Here is an 18,849-nt window from a genome sequence, read left to right as displayed (position 1 = left end):
TGTTGATATTTCATGGCTATAGGTATTTTAAAGTTTATTTTTTATTTTGTTGCCCAGGCTGGTCTGGAACTCCTGGGCTCAAGCAATCCTCCCACCTCGGCCTCCCAAAGTGCTGGGATTACAGGCATGAGACACAGCATCCAGCCCAAAATCCTTTTTTTTTGAGATGGAGTCTCACTCTGTCACCCAGGCCGGAGTGCAGTGGCAAGATCTTGGCTCACTGCACACTCCGCCTCCCAGGTTCACGCCATTCTCCTGCCTCAGCCTCCCGAGTAGCTGGGACTACAGGCGCCCGCCACTGTGCCCGGCTAATTTTTTGTATTTTTAGTAGAGACGGGGTTTCACGGTGTTAGCCAGGATGGTCTCCATCTCCTGACCTCGTGATCTGCCCGTCTCGGCCTCCCAAAGTGCTGGAATTACAGGTGTGAGGCACCACGCCCGGCCCCAAAATACATTTTTAAAAATGTAAACAGAAAGCTGGGTGTGGTGGCTCACGCCTGTAATCTCAGCACTTTGGGAGGCCGAGGTGGGTGGATCGCCCGAGGTCAGGAGTTCGAGACCAGCCTGGCCAACATGATGAAACCCCGTCTCTACTAAAAAAACAAAAAATTAGCCGGCTCTGGTGGCGGATGCCTGTGATCCCAGCTACTTGGGAGGCTGAGGCAGGAGAATCACTTGAACCTGGGAGGCGGAGCTTGCAGTGAGCTGAGATCACACCACTGCACTCCAGCCTGGGCAACAGAGTGAGAGTCTGTCTAAAAAAACAAAAAAAAAGTAAACCAAATAGCAAAACCAGCCTTGCACCTTCCTTGCTGTGACCTGAGCTGTGTCTGAGAAGGCTCAGGCCCCGTAAGGGCTGCGCCACGCCGAAGCCTCCTCAAGCAAAGAGATGCAGAGAGGCTGGCTCGGGCGGTGGGGGTGCGCAGCTGCTGGGTGGGCGCCCGGGTGGCTCCCGCGCTGGCTGTCCTTGCTGTGCCTTCTCGGCATCTCCTCCTGGGCCGCCTCCCATGCTGCAGCCTGCACCTCCTGGTACCCTGGCCCCACAGCTCACAGAGGCAGGGCTAACCTGGTAGCAGCTGCCCCTGCGCCCCCAACCCCCAGGTCGTGCTCCTGGTCTCCGCCGTGGTCAGTCTTGTGGCTCAGGTGAGGAGCAGAGACCCTGTCTGTTGGGAAGAGGTGGATTCCTGCTGTCTGGATGGAAGCTGGGGCTGGGCAGGTGCTTCTTCACAGGAGAGCTGCGACCAGTTTCTATGCACACACCCGGGTTTCCATGCACACACCTGGGCCTCCATGCACACCTGGGCCTCCATGCACACCTGGGCCTCATGCACACCCGGGTTTCCATGCACACCTGGGCCTCCATGCACCCGGGTTCCAGTCACACACACCTGGGCCTCCATGCACACACCTGGGCCTCCATGCACCTGGGTTTCCATGCACCTGGGCTTCCATCCATGCACCTGGGCCTCCATGCACACACTGGCTTCTATGCACACACCTGGGCTTCCATGCACATACCTGGGTTTTCATGCACACACTTGGGTTTCCATCCACGCACCTGGGTTTCCATCCACGCACCTGGGTTTCCATCCAGGCACCCGGGTTTCCATGCGCACACCTGAGCTTCCACGCACACATTTGCATCAGCTACTTCCTCTGCCCACCTGGGCGCCCAGCTTTCTCCTTGGCATTGATGCCATTATCTCATTCACGTAGTAAGCATGTTTTGATTATCTTTTATAAGTCACTGCCATTGTGTTAATACTGAAGAAGAGGGAGAAGTCTAGATAAAGATCGGAACCGCCCACTACCCCTATCAGTGGGGGTGGGCACCACAAATGATATTTTCAGTGCAAGCCTGGGTCGTCTTTCTGTGCACACGGGATGCTCTATGTTCTTGTGCCTTACCTGTCGCCTTACCTGCCTCCGAGCTGGCGGCCAGGAGGCCGTGCTTGGGAAGTGCCTGTTATAGCAGTCAGTGCAGCGCTTAGTAACAGGTGTTAGGGATTGCCACATCCCGGCTTATCGCATGAATGAATGAATGAATGAACGAATGAATGGTAGTTTTAGAAACACCTAGAGTGCTTTGTGTGTAGTCACACATCCCATCTTTCTCATTTGACATCACGTGGTGGGAATTTCCACACATCTTGCAGTAATTTATTTTTATTTGTTTATTTATTTTGAGATGGAGTTTCACTCTGTCGCCCAGGCTGGAGTGCAGTGGCACGATCTCAGCTCACTGCAACCTTCATCTCCTGGGTCCAAGCAATTCTCCTGCTCAACTTCCTGAGTAGCTGGGATTTCAGGCACCGGCCACCACGTCCAGCTAATTTTTGTATTTTTAGTAGAGACGGGGTTTCACCATGTTGGCCAGGCTGGTCTCAAACTTCTGACCTCAGGTGATCTGCCTGCCTTGGCCTCCCAAAGTGCTACGCTTGCAGGTGTGAGCCACTGCGCCCGGCCAATGCAGTAATTTTTTAGCTGTCTCCCAATGTCTCCGTGGCACTGCAGAGTGTGTTATGCGTGGATTATACCTTCCTTAACTGTCAGTGGTCGGGGAAGAAGAAATGTCTTCAGCTGCACACCTTAGGCCCCCAGCTGGGCTCTGTACATGGGACCGGCCGAAGACTGAATAATGAGTGAGAAAAAGACGTTTATTAACACGAGCGTCACGCACACCCTGGAGAGCACCCGGATCGGGGGACACAAAGTATGGCTGGAGCCCGGGCGTGTTCACCATCCTGGGTAGCCTGTTACCTTCAGGCTTCTGGACAGGGAAGGGAACCGGGAAAATTGAGTCCACAGGCTGCCCTGTGAGGTTTGAGATACGGATTTCAGTGTGTCTTTCCTGGTAGGGAAAGGGAGAGGGAGACACCGTGGGAATGGAAACTCCCTTCATAGAAGGCTGCACAAACCATTTAATATTTTGGCAGCCCAGGAATTCCAGACCAGCCTGGGCAACATGGTGAAACCTTATCTCTACAAAAAATAAAAAAAATTAGCTGGCTGTGGTGGCACACACCTGTGGTCCCAGCTACTCAGGAGGCTGAGGTGGGGGGATCACTTGAACCCAGGAGGTTGAGGCTACAGTAAGCTGCGATAGCACCACTGCACTCCAGCTTGGGCAACAGAGTGAGACCCTGTCTCAAAAAAATAAATTGAGTCTTCAAGTCACACCTTTTATGTTCTAATTGGAAGCACCAGTGTGAACTGGCCTGTGAGTGCGTGTGAGAGCGTGGTCTTGGGACTCACACCTGCTCACGGAGGACGATCTGCAGAGTGGAAATAAGTAGAGGAGGAAGCCGCAGCCACGTGCAGACGCCTGTGGTCACCGTCATTGTGTGGCCCCGGCCCATGTCTGACTGCAGACCCTGAGGGGTGTGTAGGGGAGTGTCAGAGCTGTGCCCCACCCCGTCCTGGCCCGGCAGGCGCCGTCCCAGAGCCTCGGTGACGAATGCACAGTGTTGGGTGGTTTGCAGAGGCGTGGATGTCCCTAGAAGGACAGGGACAAGGAGCCTTGGGGGCACGGGGGCAAGACCAGGTGACGGGGACAAGACCAGGTTGGGAACATCAGTGCCTGCGCCTCAGCCTAAGGGATGAGCCCCTTCTGCAGGGAGCGGCCGCTGAGCCGGCTGGGCCTGGGAGGAACCGCCTTGCCCTTGACGTTCAAGGAAGGAAAAGCAGCTGCGGCTTTAATTTAATCCTCCCCTTGGTGGCCGGCTCAGCCCGGTGGAGTTTAGGGAATGAGTTCAGTGCCTCTATTTTTGGAAGCTGCTCTAAGCTTCTCTGTATCTGGGGCCAAGGTCAGGCTGTGCATCTCTGCAGACCCCCTGCTGCCCAGCGCTTAGGGCCCCCTGCCATGCCACCTGTGGAACTGGGGCCACCTGCAGAGCCAGGGTGAGCACTGATGGTTCCTCGCTCCTCTGTCCCCAGCTGGAGCGGGATGTGCTCAGGTAAGAAGGTGAAAGAAGAAGAAAGCGCTCAGAACCCCAGAGGCAGATGCAGAACAAGGATATGGAAGGGAGGCGTTTTTAATCCCTGGTGCTTGCTCACTGAATTGGCTCTGGTTAAATCACCTTCAGAAGCATTAGTGTTTACTATTAAACTGACTTCCCTGTGTGTTTACTCTGAAAAGCAGTGACAGGACCGTGATGTTGTGTCAGCGTTTGTGATGGTTCTGTTTTAACCAAGATATTAAATTAACAAGAACAGGCCGGGCGCGGTGGCTCAAGCCTGTAATCCCAGCACTTTAGGAGGCCGAGGCGGGTGGATCACGAGGTCAGGAGATCGAGACCATCCTGGCTAACATGGTGAAACCCCGTCTCTACTAAAAATACAAAAAACTAGCCGGGCGAGGTGGCGGGCGCCTGTAGTCCCAGCTACTCGGGAGGCTGAGGCAGGAGAATGGCGTAAACCCGGGAGGCGGAGCTTGCAGTGAGCCGAGATCTGGCCATTGCACTCCAGCCTGGGCGACAGAGCGAGACTCCGTCTCAAAAAAAAAAAAAACAAGAACAGGCCGGGCGCAGTGGCTCACACCTGTAATCCCAGCACTTTGGGAGGCTGAGGCAGGCAGATCATGAGGTCAGGAGTTCGAGACCAGCCTGGCCAATATGGTGAAACTTTGTCTCTACTGAAAATATAAAAACTAGCCAGGCGTGGTGGCAAGCACCTGCAGTCCCAGCTACTCAGGAGGCTAAGGTAGGAGAATTGCTTGAACTCGGGAGGCAGAGAGGTTGCAGTGAGCCAAGATGGCACCACTATACCCCAGCCTGGGTGACAGAGCGAGACTCTGTCTCAAAAAAGTAAAATAAAATTTACTGTAACTCATTACATGAACAAGGTAAAAAATTACATAGGAAACACAAAAGTGCTTTGGTAAGACAAATGTCCATTCAAAAGAAGGGCACGCTGTTGGAAGTATCTATCTGAGTACATTTTATTTCTATTGTGGTAAAATACACAGAACATAGAATGTACCATCTTACCCACGTTTTTCCCATGAGTGGCACAAGGGCCGCTCACCTCGCTGTGTAACCATTGCCGCCGCCCTCCCCAGAGCTGTTCCATCTTCCTAGACTGAATCTCGGTCCCGTCACTCCCTCCCTCCCGCTGCTGTGGCCTGACTCCCTCCCTTTCTAAGGCTGAATAATATTCCATCATGTGGACATTCACATGTTGCTTGTCTACTTGTTTGCCGACGGACATGTGGTTGCCTCCATCTCTTGGCTGTTGTAAATAGTTCTGCTAGGAACACGGGGGTGCCAGCACCTCCTTGGGACCCTGTTTTCTACCTGCAGAGGTTTTTTTTTTTTTTTGGACGGGGTCTTGCTCTGTCTCCCAGGCTGGAGTGCAGTGGTGCAATCTCAACTCACTGCAACCTCCACCTCCTGAGTTCAAGTGATTCTCCTGCCTCAGCCTCCCGAGTAGCTGGGGTTACAGGCGCCTGCCACCACGCCTGGCTAATTTTTGTAATTTTAGTAGAGACAGGGTTTCGCTATGTCAGCCAGGCTGGTCTTGAACTCCTGACTTTAGGTGATCCACCCACCTCGGCCTCCCAAAGTGCTAGGATTACAGGCATGAGCCACCACGCCCGACCCTCCACCTGCAGATTTTAACTGATACCCAGCCAGGTGGCATCCAGCCTATCCCTCCAGCCTCAGGGACGTCCCGAAAGGCCTGGCTGTGGGGATCGCTCCCCACGAGCCCTGTGTCTGCAGGCCTCAGCCTGACTCTTCCTCTCCAGCTTTGTCCTTCCCTCCTGGGAGGGGTCCTCCCGGGGTGGCCCTGTTATCTTCGTCTGGCTCTGAGGGGAATGGGGCTTGTGGAGGTGACAGGAGTGTCTCAGGATCTCTTCTCCCCGCTGCCTGGCAGATTACTACAGCCCGGCCATGCTGGGCCTGAAGACCGACCAGGAGGTCCTCGGGGAGCTGGTGCGGGCGAAGCTGCCGGCCGTGGGGGCCCTGATGGAGCGGCTGGGCGTGCTGTGGACGCTGGTGGTGTCCCGCTGGTTCATCTGCCTATTTGTCGACGTCCTGCCTGTGGAGGTGAGCGCCTCACTCGGGCCCCGGGGCAGGTGGGCCGCCAGGGAGTGACGCCGGGTTCCTGTGTCTCTGCAGACAGTGCTTCGGATCTGGGACTGTTTGTTTAACGAGGGCTCGAAGATTATCTTCCGGGTGGCCCTGACCTTAATTAAGCAGCACCAGGAGTTTATTTTGGAAGCCACCAGCATTCCAGACATTTGCGATAAGTTTAAGCAGATAACCAAAGGCAGTTTCGTGATGGAGTGTCACACGTTTATGCAGGTGAGTGTCTGTAGGGCTGCACGTGGCTCCGTCCCCTCTCCCAGGGGGCCCCACCTCACCTGCAGCCCGGGGACTCTTCTGACCACCCGGAGGGTGCGCAGGACGGGCACCAGTGAGCACAGGGCACAGGACGAGCCTCCAGCTCTGTCCTGCGTCTGCCCCCTGTGCCTGGCCTCCGAGGGCTTTCCTGTCTACGGCAGCCCTGTCTTCTCGGCCCTGGCACTGTGGACGCTGGTCCTGGTCCTAATGGCTGTACTCATCTGTTGTGTGTGGTGCTAGAAGTGTGGCTTCCTGAGGCCCGGCCTCTCCACTGGGTCCTGGGCCTGGCGCAGGAAGTATAGACTCAGGCCCTGATGAGGGGGTCGTGGGAACTGCACCCGACAGGCCCTCTGAGGAGACCGAGACACTAGGAGAGGCTCAGGCCCGGGATGCAGAGTCAGTAGCGTCCTGAGAGGGAGTGGAGGCTCGGGGCCACTCTGGGTGCAGCAGGGCAAACGTGGCGGTGTTTCAGCAGCTGGGGCTTCACCCAAGAGAAGACCATGTTGGCTGGGCACGGTGGCTCATGCCTGTTATCCTAGCACTTTGGGAGGCCAAGGCGTGTGGATCACCTGAGGTCAGGAGTTCAAGACCAGCCTGGCCAACACAATGAAACCCCGTCTCTACTAAAAAATACAAAAATTAGCCATGTGTGGTGGCTCACGCCTGTGTAGTCCCAGTGACTCGGGAGGCTGAGGCATGAGAATCACTTGAACCTGGGAGGTGGAGGTTGCAGTGAGCTGAGATTGCGCCACTGCACTCCAGCCTCGGCAACAGAGTAAGACTCTGTCTCAAAAAAAAAAAAAAAAAAGTCTAAAGGAAGCAGATGGTCTTCTCTTCAACTGCTTGATTCATTTAACATTTTTGAGCAGCAGAGCTGCAGTCCTAGGCCCCAGGGCAGGAGTGAGATGGTGACAATCTGTGGGTCACCCCAGAACCCCTGGGACGTGGGTGGCTCCTCCCTCACCTCACACTAGGCCCGCCCATCTGTCTGCCACAGTGTGGGAAAGCTAAGGTAGAAATGTGTTGTTGGGTTTGTTTTTAAACAAACTGTTTGCCTTCCAGAGAATATTTTCAGAACCTGGAAGCTTATCCATGGCCACCGTCGCCAAGCTGCGCGAGAGCTGCAGGGCCCGGCTGCTGGCACAGGGGTGAGTGTGCCTGTCTCCTGCGTTGCTCGTCTCTGCACAGACGGCGATTCTCCTTTCCAGAGTTGACACTGGACCAGCTTTCACTGCTTTCCTTTTTAGTGTTGTAAATACTTGACATCACTACACTGTAGTTGTGAATTTTTTTAAAAGAGCAGTTTAGGCCGGGCGCGGTGGCTCAAGCCTGTAATCCCAGCACTTTGGGAGGCCGAGACGGGCGGATCACGAGGTCAGGAGATCGAGACCATCCTGGCTATCACGGTGAAACCCCGTCTCTACTAAAAATACAAGAAAATTAGCCGGGCGAGGTGGTGGGCGCCTGTAGTCCCAGCTACTTGGGAGGCTGAGGCAGGAGAATGGCGTGAACCCGGGGGAGCGGAGCTTGCAGTGAGCCGAGATCGCGCCACTGCACTCCAGCCTGGGGCACAGAGCAAGACTCCGTCTCAAAAAAAAAAAAAAAGAGCAGTTTAAAACCAGGTCATTCTACCAGCTTTTGATTAGTTATGAAGTCATACTTTTTAAAGAAAACTTTTTACCTGAGATATCAATAATATATAAAATGTGAGATGTGGCTTTGTATCTAATAAAGGATGCTAATCAGTTTCTCAGCTGACTGGAAATTAACACAGTGGTCACTGAGGCCTCCCCAATGGCAGTGTGAATATTCCACTGCTTTCTGTGGCTCAGCACTCAGTTCATGTGAGGCTTCTGCACGTAGTAGGTGATTTCTCTTTAGCAAGGTCATTTTTTCCCTTCAACTTTTAAGGTCTGGGTACAGGTGGAGGGTGAACAGGTTTGCTGCATAGGTAAATGTGTGCCATGGTGATTTGCTGCATGGATCATCCTGTCACCTAGGTATGAAGCCAGCATCCCTTAGCTATTCTTCCTGATGCTCTCCCTGCCCCCAACCCAATAGGCCCCAGTGTGTGGTGTTCCCCGCCTTGTGTCCATGTGTTCTCATCAGAAGCTCCCACTTATAAGTGAGAACAAGTGGTGTTTGGTTTTCTGTTCCTGTGTTAGTTTGCTGAGGATAAGGGTCTCCAACTCCATCCATGTCCCTTCAAAGGATATGATCTCATTCCTTTTTATGGCTGCATATTATACCATGTATCTATGTATGAAAGGTAATTCTTTTAATGATTTAAAAATTCTCTTACATGAATGAACCAGACAACTGTGCCAGAAACTCGGGCCACTCCAACACCATTCCCTACATCTGGCACCGAGACCACACTCACCCCCGTTTCCCTGACACCCTTCTCTCTGCACCGAGACCACCCTCACCCCCCCGTTTCCCTGACACCCTTCTCTCTGCACTGAAACCACGCTCGACCCCCATTTCCCTGACGTCCTTCTCATGAGCTCCCATTTAGCTGACAAAAGGACAAGGCCCACACAAAAAAGAAAGAGGCTTTTTATTACATTGTTACAGGCAATGCATTACGTGAGCCGGTCCTGTGTACAATCCCCAAGCCGCGGCAAAACATCACGAGAAGCACCTATCTCACATTGTACACAGCGCAGAACAGGATCACCCCGAATGTCAACAGAAGACCGAAAATCACTTTACAAAAAAAATAAAAATAACACCCATTTTTATATTTAAAAAAGTGCCAGCCCTTGAGCCGCAGAGCATGAGACGCCCAAGGACACGCCGCCGCTGGAACGAGGCCGCCAGCCGCGTGTGGCCAGCTTGTCCTGGCCTTTAAAGCTGAACTGAAGTGCTCCAGACACTCATCTCTGGAGCTCCTCTGTCTTAGGATCTTCCCTCTCTACTGTTGTAATGTGTGAGCATGTCAGCCTGACGACGAGTGACCTTCATGCGTCCTACATGTGACGGCCGGAGGCTTTCCCTTTGTAAGGCTTAAATCTGAGTGCAGTAAAGAATGAAGAAACCAAACACCAGAATCCTAAAGTCAAATGATAGTGGAGCCAGTGCCAATTTAGAGCAGCACTCCCACCCTCCCTCCGAGAGAGCCGCACTCCCACCCTCAGAGTTCTACTTTGGTAAATATTAATGTTTAACCAGTTAGCAAAATATTTAACCCAGTTAGCAAAATTAACACCGTCATTTCAATAGTTACTCTGTTGTGCATAGTAAATGCTGCAAGATGAACTTCACATTGGATGAAGCGGATTTGAGAAACGTTTGCCAGAAAGTGTGCCTCCCCCTCGACAGGACCCTAAGCCCAGGGAAAGGAACAGAGGCCCCCGCAGCTGCTGTGCCTGCTTGCCGGGCTAGATCGTCTGGTAGCCGGCGTGACTCCTCTTCCTGCCGACGAGGTAGGCGATGAGGACGATGAGGACCAGCCCCGCCAGGGCGCCGCCCACAGCGATGGGGATCAGCATGTTGTTCTCGTCCAGCAGACACTCCTCCACTGCCAAGACAGACGGACGGCGTCAGGGCTGCGCTCACACGGGGGCCTGCAACAGGCCTCTCTCCCCACCCACCCTCCACATCAGCCAAAGGCAAGAGGAACCCTGGCGGAAGGTTCCAGGTCCAGCTGGAACTGTCACTTGGGGAAGCCGCTGCAGAGACTGGTGCTCTCTGCAAGCGAGGAAACCACACACCTTTCCTCCCCGTCTGGAATCGGGCTGTGGCCGGACAGCTGTGCTGCGTCCAGGGCCTCTGGGCACATCAGATGACAGTTCTGTGTTTGACTTTCATGGGAGAAGTGCCACCGCTGTTTCTTAAAATGATCCCTCACTCTCACATGGTACCGGGGCTCCTAGCTGATACACACTGGGTCTCGCTAAGGCAGGGGGAGCTTCCTCAGACCGGGAAGAAGAAACAGCTCCTTGAAGAGGAACAGGGGCATGGCCCCAGCCCACACAGAAGCAACTATATGTCCACAGGCGGAGTCTGAAGCGCGTCCTCCACACCCCACGACAGCTGCCCTCGGTGACACTCACCAGAGCCAAACTGGCCACCTTCCACCTTGAAAGCCTGGACCCACACTTTGAATATGTTGACTGAAAAGGCCTTCGTGACGCGGACATGCTCCTCGGCGTTGCACTTGTAGGAGTTGCCGACGGTGGCCTGCAGGGCTCTCAGGGAGCTGTTGGCAGCTTTAAAGGCAGGGTCTGCAACACACACAGAAGTCTAATCACTCCAGGACACCCTGGGCGGGGGGGCGGCTCGCAGGGATGGTGGGTTCTCACCTCTGGCGTCAGGAAGAGTTGTATTCAACTGGATTCCTTGTAGGAAAAACCGGCTAGAACTTGCATTCTTAAAAAGAAAAATGATCTTTAACCACTGAGCAGATTCACAGAAAGATGATCTTTAACCACTTAGTAGATTCACACATTTATCATCAAACTTGAACGGTCATTTGGTAATAAAGCTGACTTCCTACGTTTCTAGTATTAGAACAAAACTGCAGAGCACCTTGTCTATAAAAGGCGTTGTGTATCTCTGGGGAATGAAAATTTTAGTTAGTTCCTTCCAGACCCTTTTCTGAGAGTCGTGCTCTGTTACCCAGGCTGGAGTGCAGTGATCACTGCCCATTGCAACCTGAACTCCTGGGCTCAAGCGATCCTCCCACCTCAGCCTCCCAAGTAGCTGGGACCACAGGTGTGCGCCACCACGCCCAGCTAACTCGTTTTATCATCTGCGGAAACGGAGCCTCCCTGTGCTGCCCAGGCTGGTCCTTCCAGACCTCTTGAGAGAGTGAGATTCTCTGGAAAACGGGGACTGCAGGAGCTATCACAGCACAGGAAAGCATGATTTGGAAAGCTAAAATTATAAGAAACTGAACTGTTAATTCATTTGCACAGCCATTTAAAGACTGACAAGTGACAATTACATGCTTCATGTCTTATGTTGCTAACTGCACAGGCGTCCACCCAAGCAGAAATGCCATCACAGAGCCACAGGGCAGCAGCATCTGAGGCCAGGAGGCCGCGCAGCAGACCCTCATCCTGCATCCCCTCCCCTGCAGCCACTCCAACTGTGGGCACGGCAGCCCCGCCCACATCACCTGCTCCATCTGTGAACGGAATGGAGAAGGGGGAGGGGAACCAAGGAACTCAAAGGCCCAGGATAAAGGGAAGGCAGAAAAAAGTGAGGCCGCCTCCTTCCTAACGCTGCCTCCCATGAGCAGACCCAGGTCACAAAAAGATGTGGCGGAGACACAGTGGGTGCCCCCACAGAGGCGCCGCCCCAGCCTCACCATCCCGAACTGGAAGAGCAGGACGGTGCTGCCCTCGCTGTGCAGCTCCAGAGTCACCAGGTGGGCGCCGCAGCTCCCGCTGGCCACGGTCTTGTTGGGGTTGATGTTGAGAAGCCTTGTCACCGTCTGCGTAAGACAAGCAAGCAAGTCAGCACTGTGGCTCAGGTCTTCCACACTCTCGAAAAGACACACAGTCCCGAAACCGTGAATTCAAGGCGACATTTGTCTTAACCCAAATCAGAAGGAAAACACTGAAAGGCCACACAGATTTCGGTGATCTGTGCAGATTTCAGGGTCCCAAGATGACTCTCCCTGCCCCCGTGAGTGCAGCGTCCCCGCGTGGATGGCACCCAGCAGCACCACCTCCCCCGCAACAGTCAGCCTTGCAAACTCACCCCATGGCACGCAAATCGACCCCCACAACCCCCACAGCCTGTCACTATTAGGGGAGAAAAACTATTTCAAAAGAAAACTATAAAAATGTAACACTTAAATGTTTCCATGATAAATATGTAAAGAAACCTTAGGTTGTATCAGGGGCCAAGTGAATGTTTTAAGCTCCATGGGCCACACTGCTCAACAGGCCGTGCTGGGACACCAGCCTTGGATGATGGAACCAGCAGGACAGCTGTGCTCCTACAAAACAGACTCCCTGACACAGATGCCATAGCTCTTGTCCTGCAGGGTCACATCCTGCAAGCTGAGCTCCCACCCTGCCTTAGAGCATGACGTGCAGAGATGCTCTCGGTGCACAGGGAGCAGAGGCCCCACCCTGCTGTACCATCCCCCTCTCCCAGGCGAGGCCCAGGCCTACCGTGTTGTCCTTCCTCTCATAGGTGAGGTTCAGCTGCAGCCCCATGCTGGCCAGCAGGCAGGTCCCGTTGGTGCCGCTCACGTTGTACTTGTCCACAGAGGGGCTCTCGGGCACGGGTGAGGGCGAGGGGCTGGGTGGTGCAGGCGGCGCTGTGGTTGGGGAAGGCCTGTCTTGTTCACAGCGCGTCTCTGCAGGTACAGTGGAGGGAGATCCAGGTCTGGGTTTCTCATAACCATCAGCAGTTACAGTAAGATCCAAACTCAGAAACAAAACTACACCTGTGGGCTCTGGCGTCCTTGGTGACTAGTTTCTCCGTCGCCCAAGGTGGCTCTCGCTAGTGCCTTTCTACATGCACAGGACAGAGCCGGGTCCTGCAGACTGCAGACGGCTCGCACAGGCCCCCGGGGCACCCTCAGCCTCCACCTCCCACTACCCAGGGCAGTTCTGCCTGGGCAGCAGGCACTGCCCACCACATGCCACGCCCCGTGGCTGGACAGGGTCCACTGTGCCACCCTCTTCCTAAAGTGAGGGTGAGAAGGCCTTGACCGCTGTCACGAAGGAGTGGACGCAGGAGGCTGTGCTGCGTGGCCAGCCACCTCCCCCCATGGGAAACGGTGACGACTCAGAAACTGCTCCCTGAGCTGTCGGGTCGGTGCCAGGATCGTGCTGGAAATAGTACCGAGAGGAAAACAGGGTTTGCAGCGCACACAGACCAGCCAGGTGGGACGCAGCACAGCCAAGGAGGCCCTCTGGCAGGACAGGGGTCAGGCAGCCTCCGCAAGGACCCCACGTGTGAGCAGACACTCAAAGGCGGGCAAGGCTAGCCAGCTGTGTTGGGTTTTCATCTGGGGAGGTGGCTGTGGGGGATGGGCAAGCATCCTCACGAGGGAGAAGGTACTGAATGGGGGTGCGTCTGAAATCCCCAGACAAGAGGGCACAGTCCAGGGAGTCTGTGGAGGGCCCACATGGCACCCCCAGGGAATGTACAGCAGTCTGAATGTGACTCTGTCCCTCAGCAACTGACCCACCAAGATGTTCACAACACAAATTTATATTCAAAGTCAAGGCAGACTGAACCCTCGGCAGAGCTCTACCGAGTCTTCTGTGGCCAACACTCACACCAACACACCATCAACCTTGAAATCAGGTTCTTTCTTTTACCACTTGTTTCTGTGGATACTCAATAATATTTACATAATTTCTACCCAATTTGATCCTTTCCACAACTCTGCTAGGCTGAGTCAGCACGCGTGAACCCCAAATATCCAGGGTGGGCAACCCTGCGGGGGATCTGCCCCCATAACTCCATCAGTCACTTGTTGCTTCCGCTTCCATCTCAACAGTCAGTGGCCAATTTGACCTTCACACACCATCTACTCGGGAGGAAAGAGACAGGAAATGTCACCTATGACTGCACCCCAACAGGTTCTGGGACACACAACGCAGGAGTCCCCCGCACCCCGGTGTAAAAGCCCCTTCTGGACAGAGCAGAAGATGGCAGAGAAAAGCTGCAGTAACCACACGAAGCTCTCAAGTGAGAGGCACCGACAGCCCCTGGGAGCCGTCCCAACCGGGGATGTGCTCAGGGAATCTCGCTCACTGCCCTTGGCTAAGCTGCAGGTCGACCAGTCCTTTCCAAAACAGCTTCACCTGCTGGGCGCGGTGGCTCATGCCTGTAATTCCAGGGCTTTGAGAGGCCGAGGAACGAGGACTGCGTGAGCCCAGGAGTTCAAGGCCAGCCTGGAAACACAGGGAGATCCCATCTCCACAGAGTATTTCTAAAAAATTAGCCAGGCATGGTGGCATGAGCCTGAGTCCCAGCTCCTCAGAAGGCTGACTCGGGAGGGCCACGAGCCTGGAGGCTGAGGCTGCGGTGAGCAGTTACTGTGCTACTGCACTCCGGCCTGGGAGACCCTGTCTCAAAAAACAAACAGCAGCTTCACGGTTCCTTTATAAAAGATTACAGAACACGGTCAAACAGGCAAAAGTTAAATGTGCAAAACCCAATCAAAACTGGCCAGTCTCCAAATTCTAGTCTAGATGGCCACACGACACACAGAAAAAGTGTCACCTACGCTGCTCTGACAATTATTTTTAACCTGTGATCCACGTAACACGTTCATTTCCCCTTGTTTCATGAAGTGGTCACGAGAAGTTGAAACATGTCAGGTCTACCAGTTTAAAAAATTGGAACTTGAGAAATGAGTGTGGATAAAATGCCCTCTTCCTTCTACCCGAATTACAAACGCAAAACCCTCACTCTCCTTCCCTGAACTCACACTATTAATACCCAAGTCCTTCCTGCTCACCGGCCGAGGACAGCTGGCGGGCCGGAGAAGCACAAATCCACGAGGACAGAGCGGAGAGAAACTCGTCCACCGAGAGGACAAACTGTGGAGAAGCTCGTCACCGAGGACAGACAGAGAGCTCGTCACCGAGGACAGACAGAGAGCTCGTCACCGAGGACAGACGGAGAGAGAGCTCGTCACCGAGGACAGACGGAGAGAGAGCTCGTCACAGGACACGCTGGAGAGTGCCCTGCACTGCCCGGGGGGAGACGGTGGCACAGGAGCCTCTCGGACGAGGACACTGACAGAGAGCTCATCACAGAACACGCTGGAGAGCTCGTCACCGGACACGCTGGAGAGCTCATCACAGAACACGCTGGAGAGCTCATCACCGGACACCCTGGAGAGCTCGTCACAGAACACACTGGAGAGCTCGTCACCGAGGACAGACGGAGAGCTCGTCACCGAGGACTGACGGAGAGAGAGCTCGTCACAGAACACACTGGAGAGCTCGTCACCGAGGACTGACGGAGAGAGAGCTTGTCACAGAACACGCTGGAGAGTGCCCTGCACTGCCCGGGGGCAGACAGTGGCACAGGAGCCTCTTGGACGAGGACACTGACAGAGCTCGTCACAGAACACGCTGGAGAGCGCCCTGCGCTGCCCGGGGGGAGACGGTGGCACAGAAGCCTCTCAGAGACCTGAGGACCTGGGGGTCCACTGCACGCCTCCCCCAACCCCCTCCGGAGAGCAGCACTAGCCGGGCCTTTCCAAAGCTCATGTGCTCTGAAGGCCCCCCCTCCTCTCCTGGCAACAGCAGATACTCACATCAACCTGCAGGCTGCAATTCAGAGCCTCAAGGGGGTCTGTGAGGACGAGACTGGTTCGCACCCAGGCTCCCGGCTCATAGCTCCCCTCCCACAGCCCTCTTACAGTCTTCTGTGAAAATGTTGGCTGTGTCAGGCCTCTGACCTTCTCCTGCCCCTTTCACCTGTCCTAAGGCAGGACTCTCATCCTCCCCACCTTTCTGATGGTAGGTCTTTTTTTTTCTTTCTTTTTTATTGAGACGAGTCTCACTCGCTCTGCCACCCAGGCTGGAGTGCACTGGCGCGATCTCAGCTCACTGCAACCTCCGCCTCCAATGTTTTACCACTGATTCCTTCTATTTAAGCTAAGAGTCAGACTCTGTTCCTAGGAATAAAAAAAAATGCCGCCAAATTGGGTGGGAGGTGAGACATGGTGACCTGTGTATGAAGGTGACCTCTATTTCCAACTCCTAACAGGGGTCAGGCAGTCCTCTGACTCATTCAACAAGCGTGCACCTATCAGACCCTGAGGATAAAAGACAAAAACACCCCACTCCTCCAGGTGAACTCATAAACCCAGAAGCCTGGCTGAGCCTCACCGTAGATCTGCTAACCCCATGTGGGCCTGGGCTGGAAATCCGGTTTGGAGAGACCCCTGGCTGACTCCAGCCTCAGGCACAGCTGTACTCAGACCCTCCGGAGTGACAGTCATCTATCCTGTTTTTGTTTGTTTGTTTGAGATGGAGTCTCACTCTGTCACCCAGGCTGGAGTGCAGTGGCATGATCTAGGCTCACTGCAACCTCCACCTCTCAGGTTCAAGCGATTCTCCTGCCTCAGCTTCCTGAGTAGGTGGGACTACAGGCACCTGCCACCACGCCAGGCTAATTTTTGTATTTTTAGTAGAGATAGGTTTTCGCCATGTTGGCCAGGTTGGTCTCAAACTCCTGACCTGAGGTGATCCACCCACCTCGACTTCCCAAAGTGCTGGGATTACAGGTGTGACCCACCGCATCCAGCCACATCTGCCCTACTTTGAAGATGCTCAGGAAGGAAGGTACAAAACCAACAGGAAAGTCCATTCAAAGTTGGCTTGTGCGGCCGGGCGCAGTGGCTCACACCTGTAATCCCAGCACTTTGGGAGGCCGAGGCGGGCGGATCACAAGGTCAGGAAATCGAGACCACAGTGAAACCCCATCTCTACTAAAAATACAAAAAATTAGCTGGGCGTGGTGGCGGGCACCTGTAGTCCCAGTTACTCGGGAGGCTGAGGCAGGAGAATGGCATGAACCCAGGAGGCGGAGCTTGCAGTGAGCCAAGATTGCGCCACTGCACTCCAGCCTGGGTGGCAGAGCGAGACTCTGTCTCAAAAAAAACAAAAAAACAAAAAAAACAAAACTTGGCTTCATTTCCTTTAAAAATAAAATCTGGCCGGGCGCGGTAGCTCAAGCCTGTAATCCCAGCACTTTGGGAGGCCGAGACGGGCGGATCACGAGGCCGGGAGATCGAGATCATCCTGGCTAACACGGTGAAACCCCGTCTCTACTAAAAAAATACAAAAAACTAGCCGGGCAAGGTGGCGGGCGCCTGTAGTCCCAGCTACTCGGGAGGCTGAGGCAGGAGAATAGCGTGAACCCGGGAGGCGGAGCTTGCAGTGAGCTGAGATCCGGCCACTGCACTCCAGCCTGGGCGACAGAGCGAGACTCCGTCTCAAAAAAAATAAAAAATAAAAAAATAAAATCTACGAGGTCCCCGAGCTTTATTAGATAAGATGATGTATTGAAAGGCAATACAGGCCGGGCACGGTGGCTCACATGTGTGATCCCAGCAGTTTGGGAGGTCCAGAGTCCGAGACCATCCTGGGCAACATGATGAAACGCCCCCCCTACTAAAAATACAAAAATTAGCCAGACGTGGTGATGTGCACCCATAATCCCAGCTACTCAAGAGGCTGAGGCAGGAGAATCGCTTGAACCCAGGAGGCCAAGGTTGCAGTGAGCCGAGATTGCGCCACTGCACTCCAGCCTGGGCTACAGAGCGAGACTCTGTCTCAAAAAAAAAAAAAAAAAGCAAGATGAATGAGGCTTTCTGGTCCAGCGCCACCCAGGCTGGAAGCAGCCTCCAGGGGGCCCCACCCCAAGCACACGGGCATCTCCACAACGGCTGCCTCCAGGAGGGGCAAGTGGCCAGGGCTGGGCTGTTGGGCCTTTTCCACTTGGAATCACATGCGTGGTCTCCATTAAAAAAGGAACCAATGTCCGGGATCTGGACACGGAGGGAGGCTGTGGGAGGCTGTACACGCACAGCAGCAGAGAATACACGGAAACCTAAGACTGCTCTCAAAACTAGTCTATCTTAAAACTAATTATTAGCCTGAAGAAACAGTTTCTCAGAAGAACCTAACAAGCTTCTCCGGACCTGTGAAGCCTTGTCTTTCGTCTAGAGAATCCTGCCACCCATCTCAGGTGCTCAACATCCTTGCTGACCTTCACCTAGCAGCCCCTCACTTCCAGGCAGAAGTAAGGGAGCCATCACGCGACACGCACCCTTCGGTCACAGAGCCACATGCGGACATGACACGTTCTGCAACCATGTCCGGGCCCGGCCAATAGGGAGTCCCCAACCAAGGTCAGCACCCAATTCTCTCTCACTTCCCAAAAGCTCTGACAGAGAGTGCATACCTTTCCTTCTCCTCTTCAAGCCACATTGATGCAGCCCAGAGGCAGCCAGCTAGGTGTGGAGCCCAGATAATTTGGAAATCGATAACCGGGAACACTACCCCCATGTGTCACTCTTAACTCCCACTTGGTAGGGAGTGCTGCCCTAGCTGAAGTCATCTTTAGCTCTGCATGTCTGAGAGCATGAACACACCTAGACAGGCTGCCAGACGGCCGTCCTCAGGCACACACAGCCCGTGACCTGGACAGGCTGCCAGGAGGCCGTCCTCAGACACACGCAGCCCGTGACCTGGACAGGCTGCCAGACGGCCGTCCTCAGACACACACGGCCCATGTGAGGGGACTCTAGCCCGCTCTTCCCGATGAAGCAGACACGACTCCAGGCTCTGTGTGAACAGAGGCTGCACCAGGAAAGGGGCTGTCACCATGGCCCCCGGGGCCCTGTGCTGAGGATTAAAGGCAGCAGCACCTGTAGAGGACCCAGCTCCTAAGTGTGTTTCCGTCCAAGCCTCCCCTATGGGAGCCCACATGGCCCCATCAGGTCCCAGTCACACCCGGGGTTTCCCAGTCGGGCTCCTTTTCACCCACTCATCAGGGGAGGCAA

At 54.4% G+C, this 18,849-nt stretch overlaps 2 protein-coding genes across 5 annotated transcripts in view; one reads left to right on the top strand and one right to left on the bottom strand.

Annotated features, from left to right (window-relative positions):
* The window catches only part of GRTP1 (growth hormone regulated TBC protein 1), a 35,274-nt gene extending 27,629 nt beyond the window's left edge, over nucleotides 1-7,645 (top strand). Inside the window, exons 6-8 of the mRNA XM_017951442.3 lie at nucleotides 5,875-6,047; nucleotides 6,120-6,305; nucleotides 7,407-7,645. Of these exons, the coding sequence (XP_017806931.2) occupies nucleotides 5,875-6,047; nucleotides 6,120-6,305; nucleotides 7,407-7,496 (449 nt within the window). The 3' untranslated portion in view covers nucleotides 7,497-7,645. The remainder of the gene's footprint in view (nucleotides 1-5,874; nucleotides 6,048-6,119; nucleotides 6,306-7,406) is intronic.
* Nucleotides 7,646-8,885: 1,240 nt separating this feature from the next.
* The window catches only part of LAMP1 (lysosomal associated membrane protein 1), a 28,065-nt gene continuing 18,101 nt past the window's right edge, over nucleotides 8,886-18,849 (bottom strand). For all 4 annotated transcript variants that reach the window (XM_009192277.4, XM_009192275.3, XM_009192276.3 and 1 more), the window contains exons 5-9: nucleotides 12,476-12,663; nucleotides 11,662-11,787; nucleotides 10,652-10,718; nucleotides 10,403-10,573; nucleotides 8,886-9,867 (exon numbers count right to left, since the gene is read on the bottom strand). In XM_009192277.4, coding sequence (XP_009190541.2) covers nucleotides 9,728-9,867; nucleotides 10,403-10,573; nucleotides 10,652-10,718; nucleotides 11,662-11,787; nucleotides 12,476-12,663 — 692 coding nt within the window. In that variant the 3' untranslated portion in view covers nucleotides 8,886-9,727. The remainder of the gene's footprint in view (nucleotides 9,868-10,402; nucleotides 10,574-10,651; nucleotides 10,719-11,661; nucleotides 11,788-12,475; nucleotides 12,664-18,849) is intronic.

The sequence above is a fragment of the Papio anubis genome, chromosome 15, assembly GCF_008728515.1.
Source record: "Papio anubis isolate 15944 chromosome 15, Panubis1.0, whole genome shotgun sequence".
Classification (NCBI taxonomy): domain Eukaryota; kingdom Metazoa; phylum Chordata; class Mammalia; order Primates; family Cercopithecidae; genus Papio; species Papio anubis.
The sequence above is the reverse complement of the archived record's forward strand: the minus strand, read 5'-3'. Positions and strand labels throughout refer to the sequence as shown.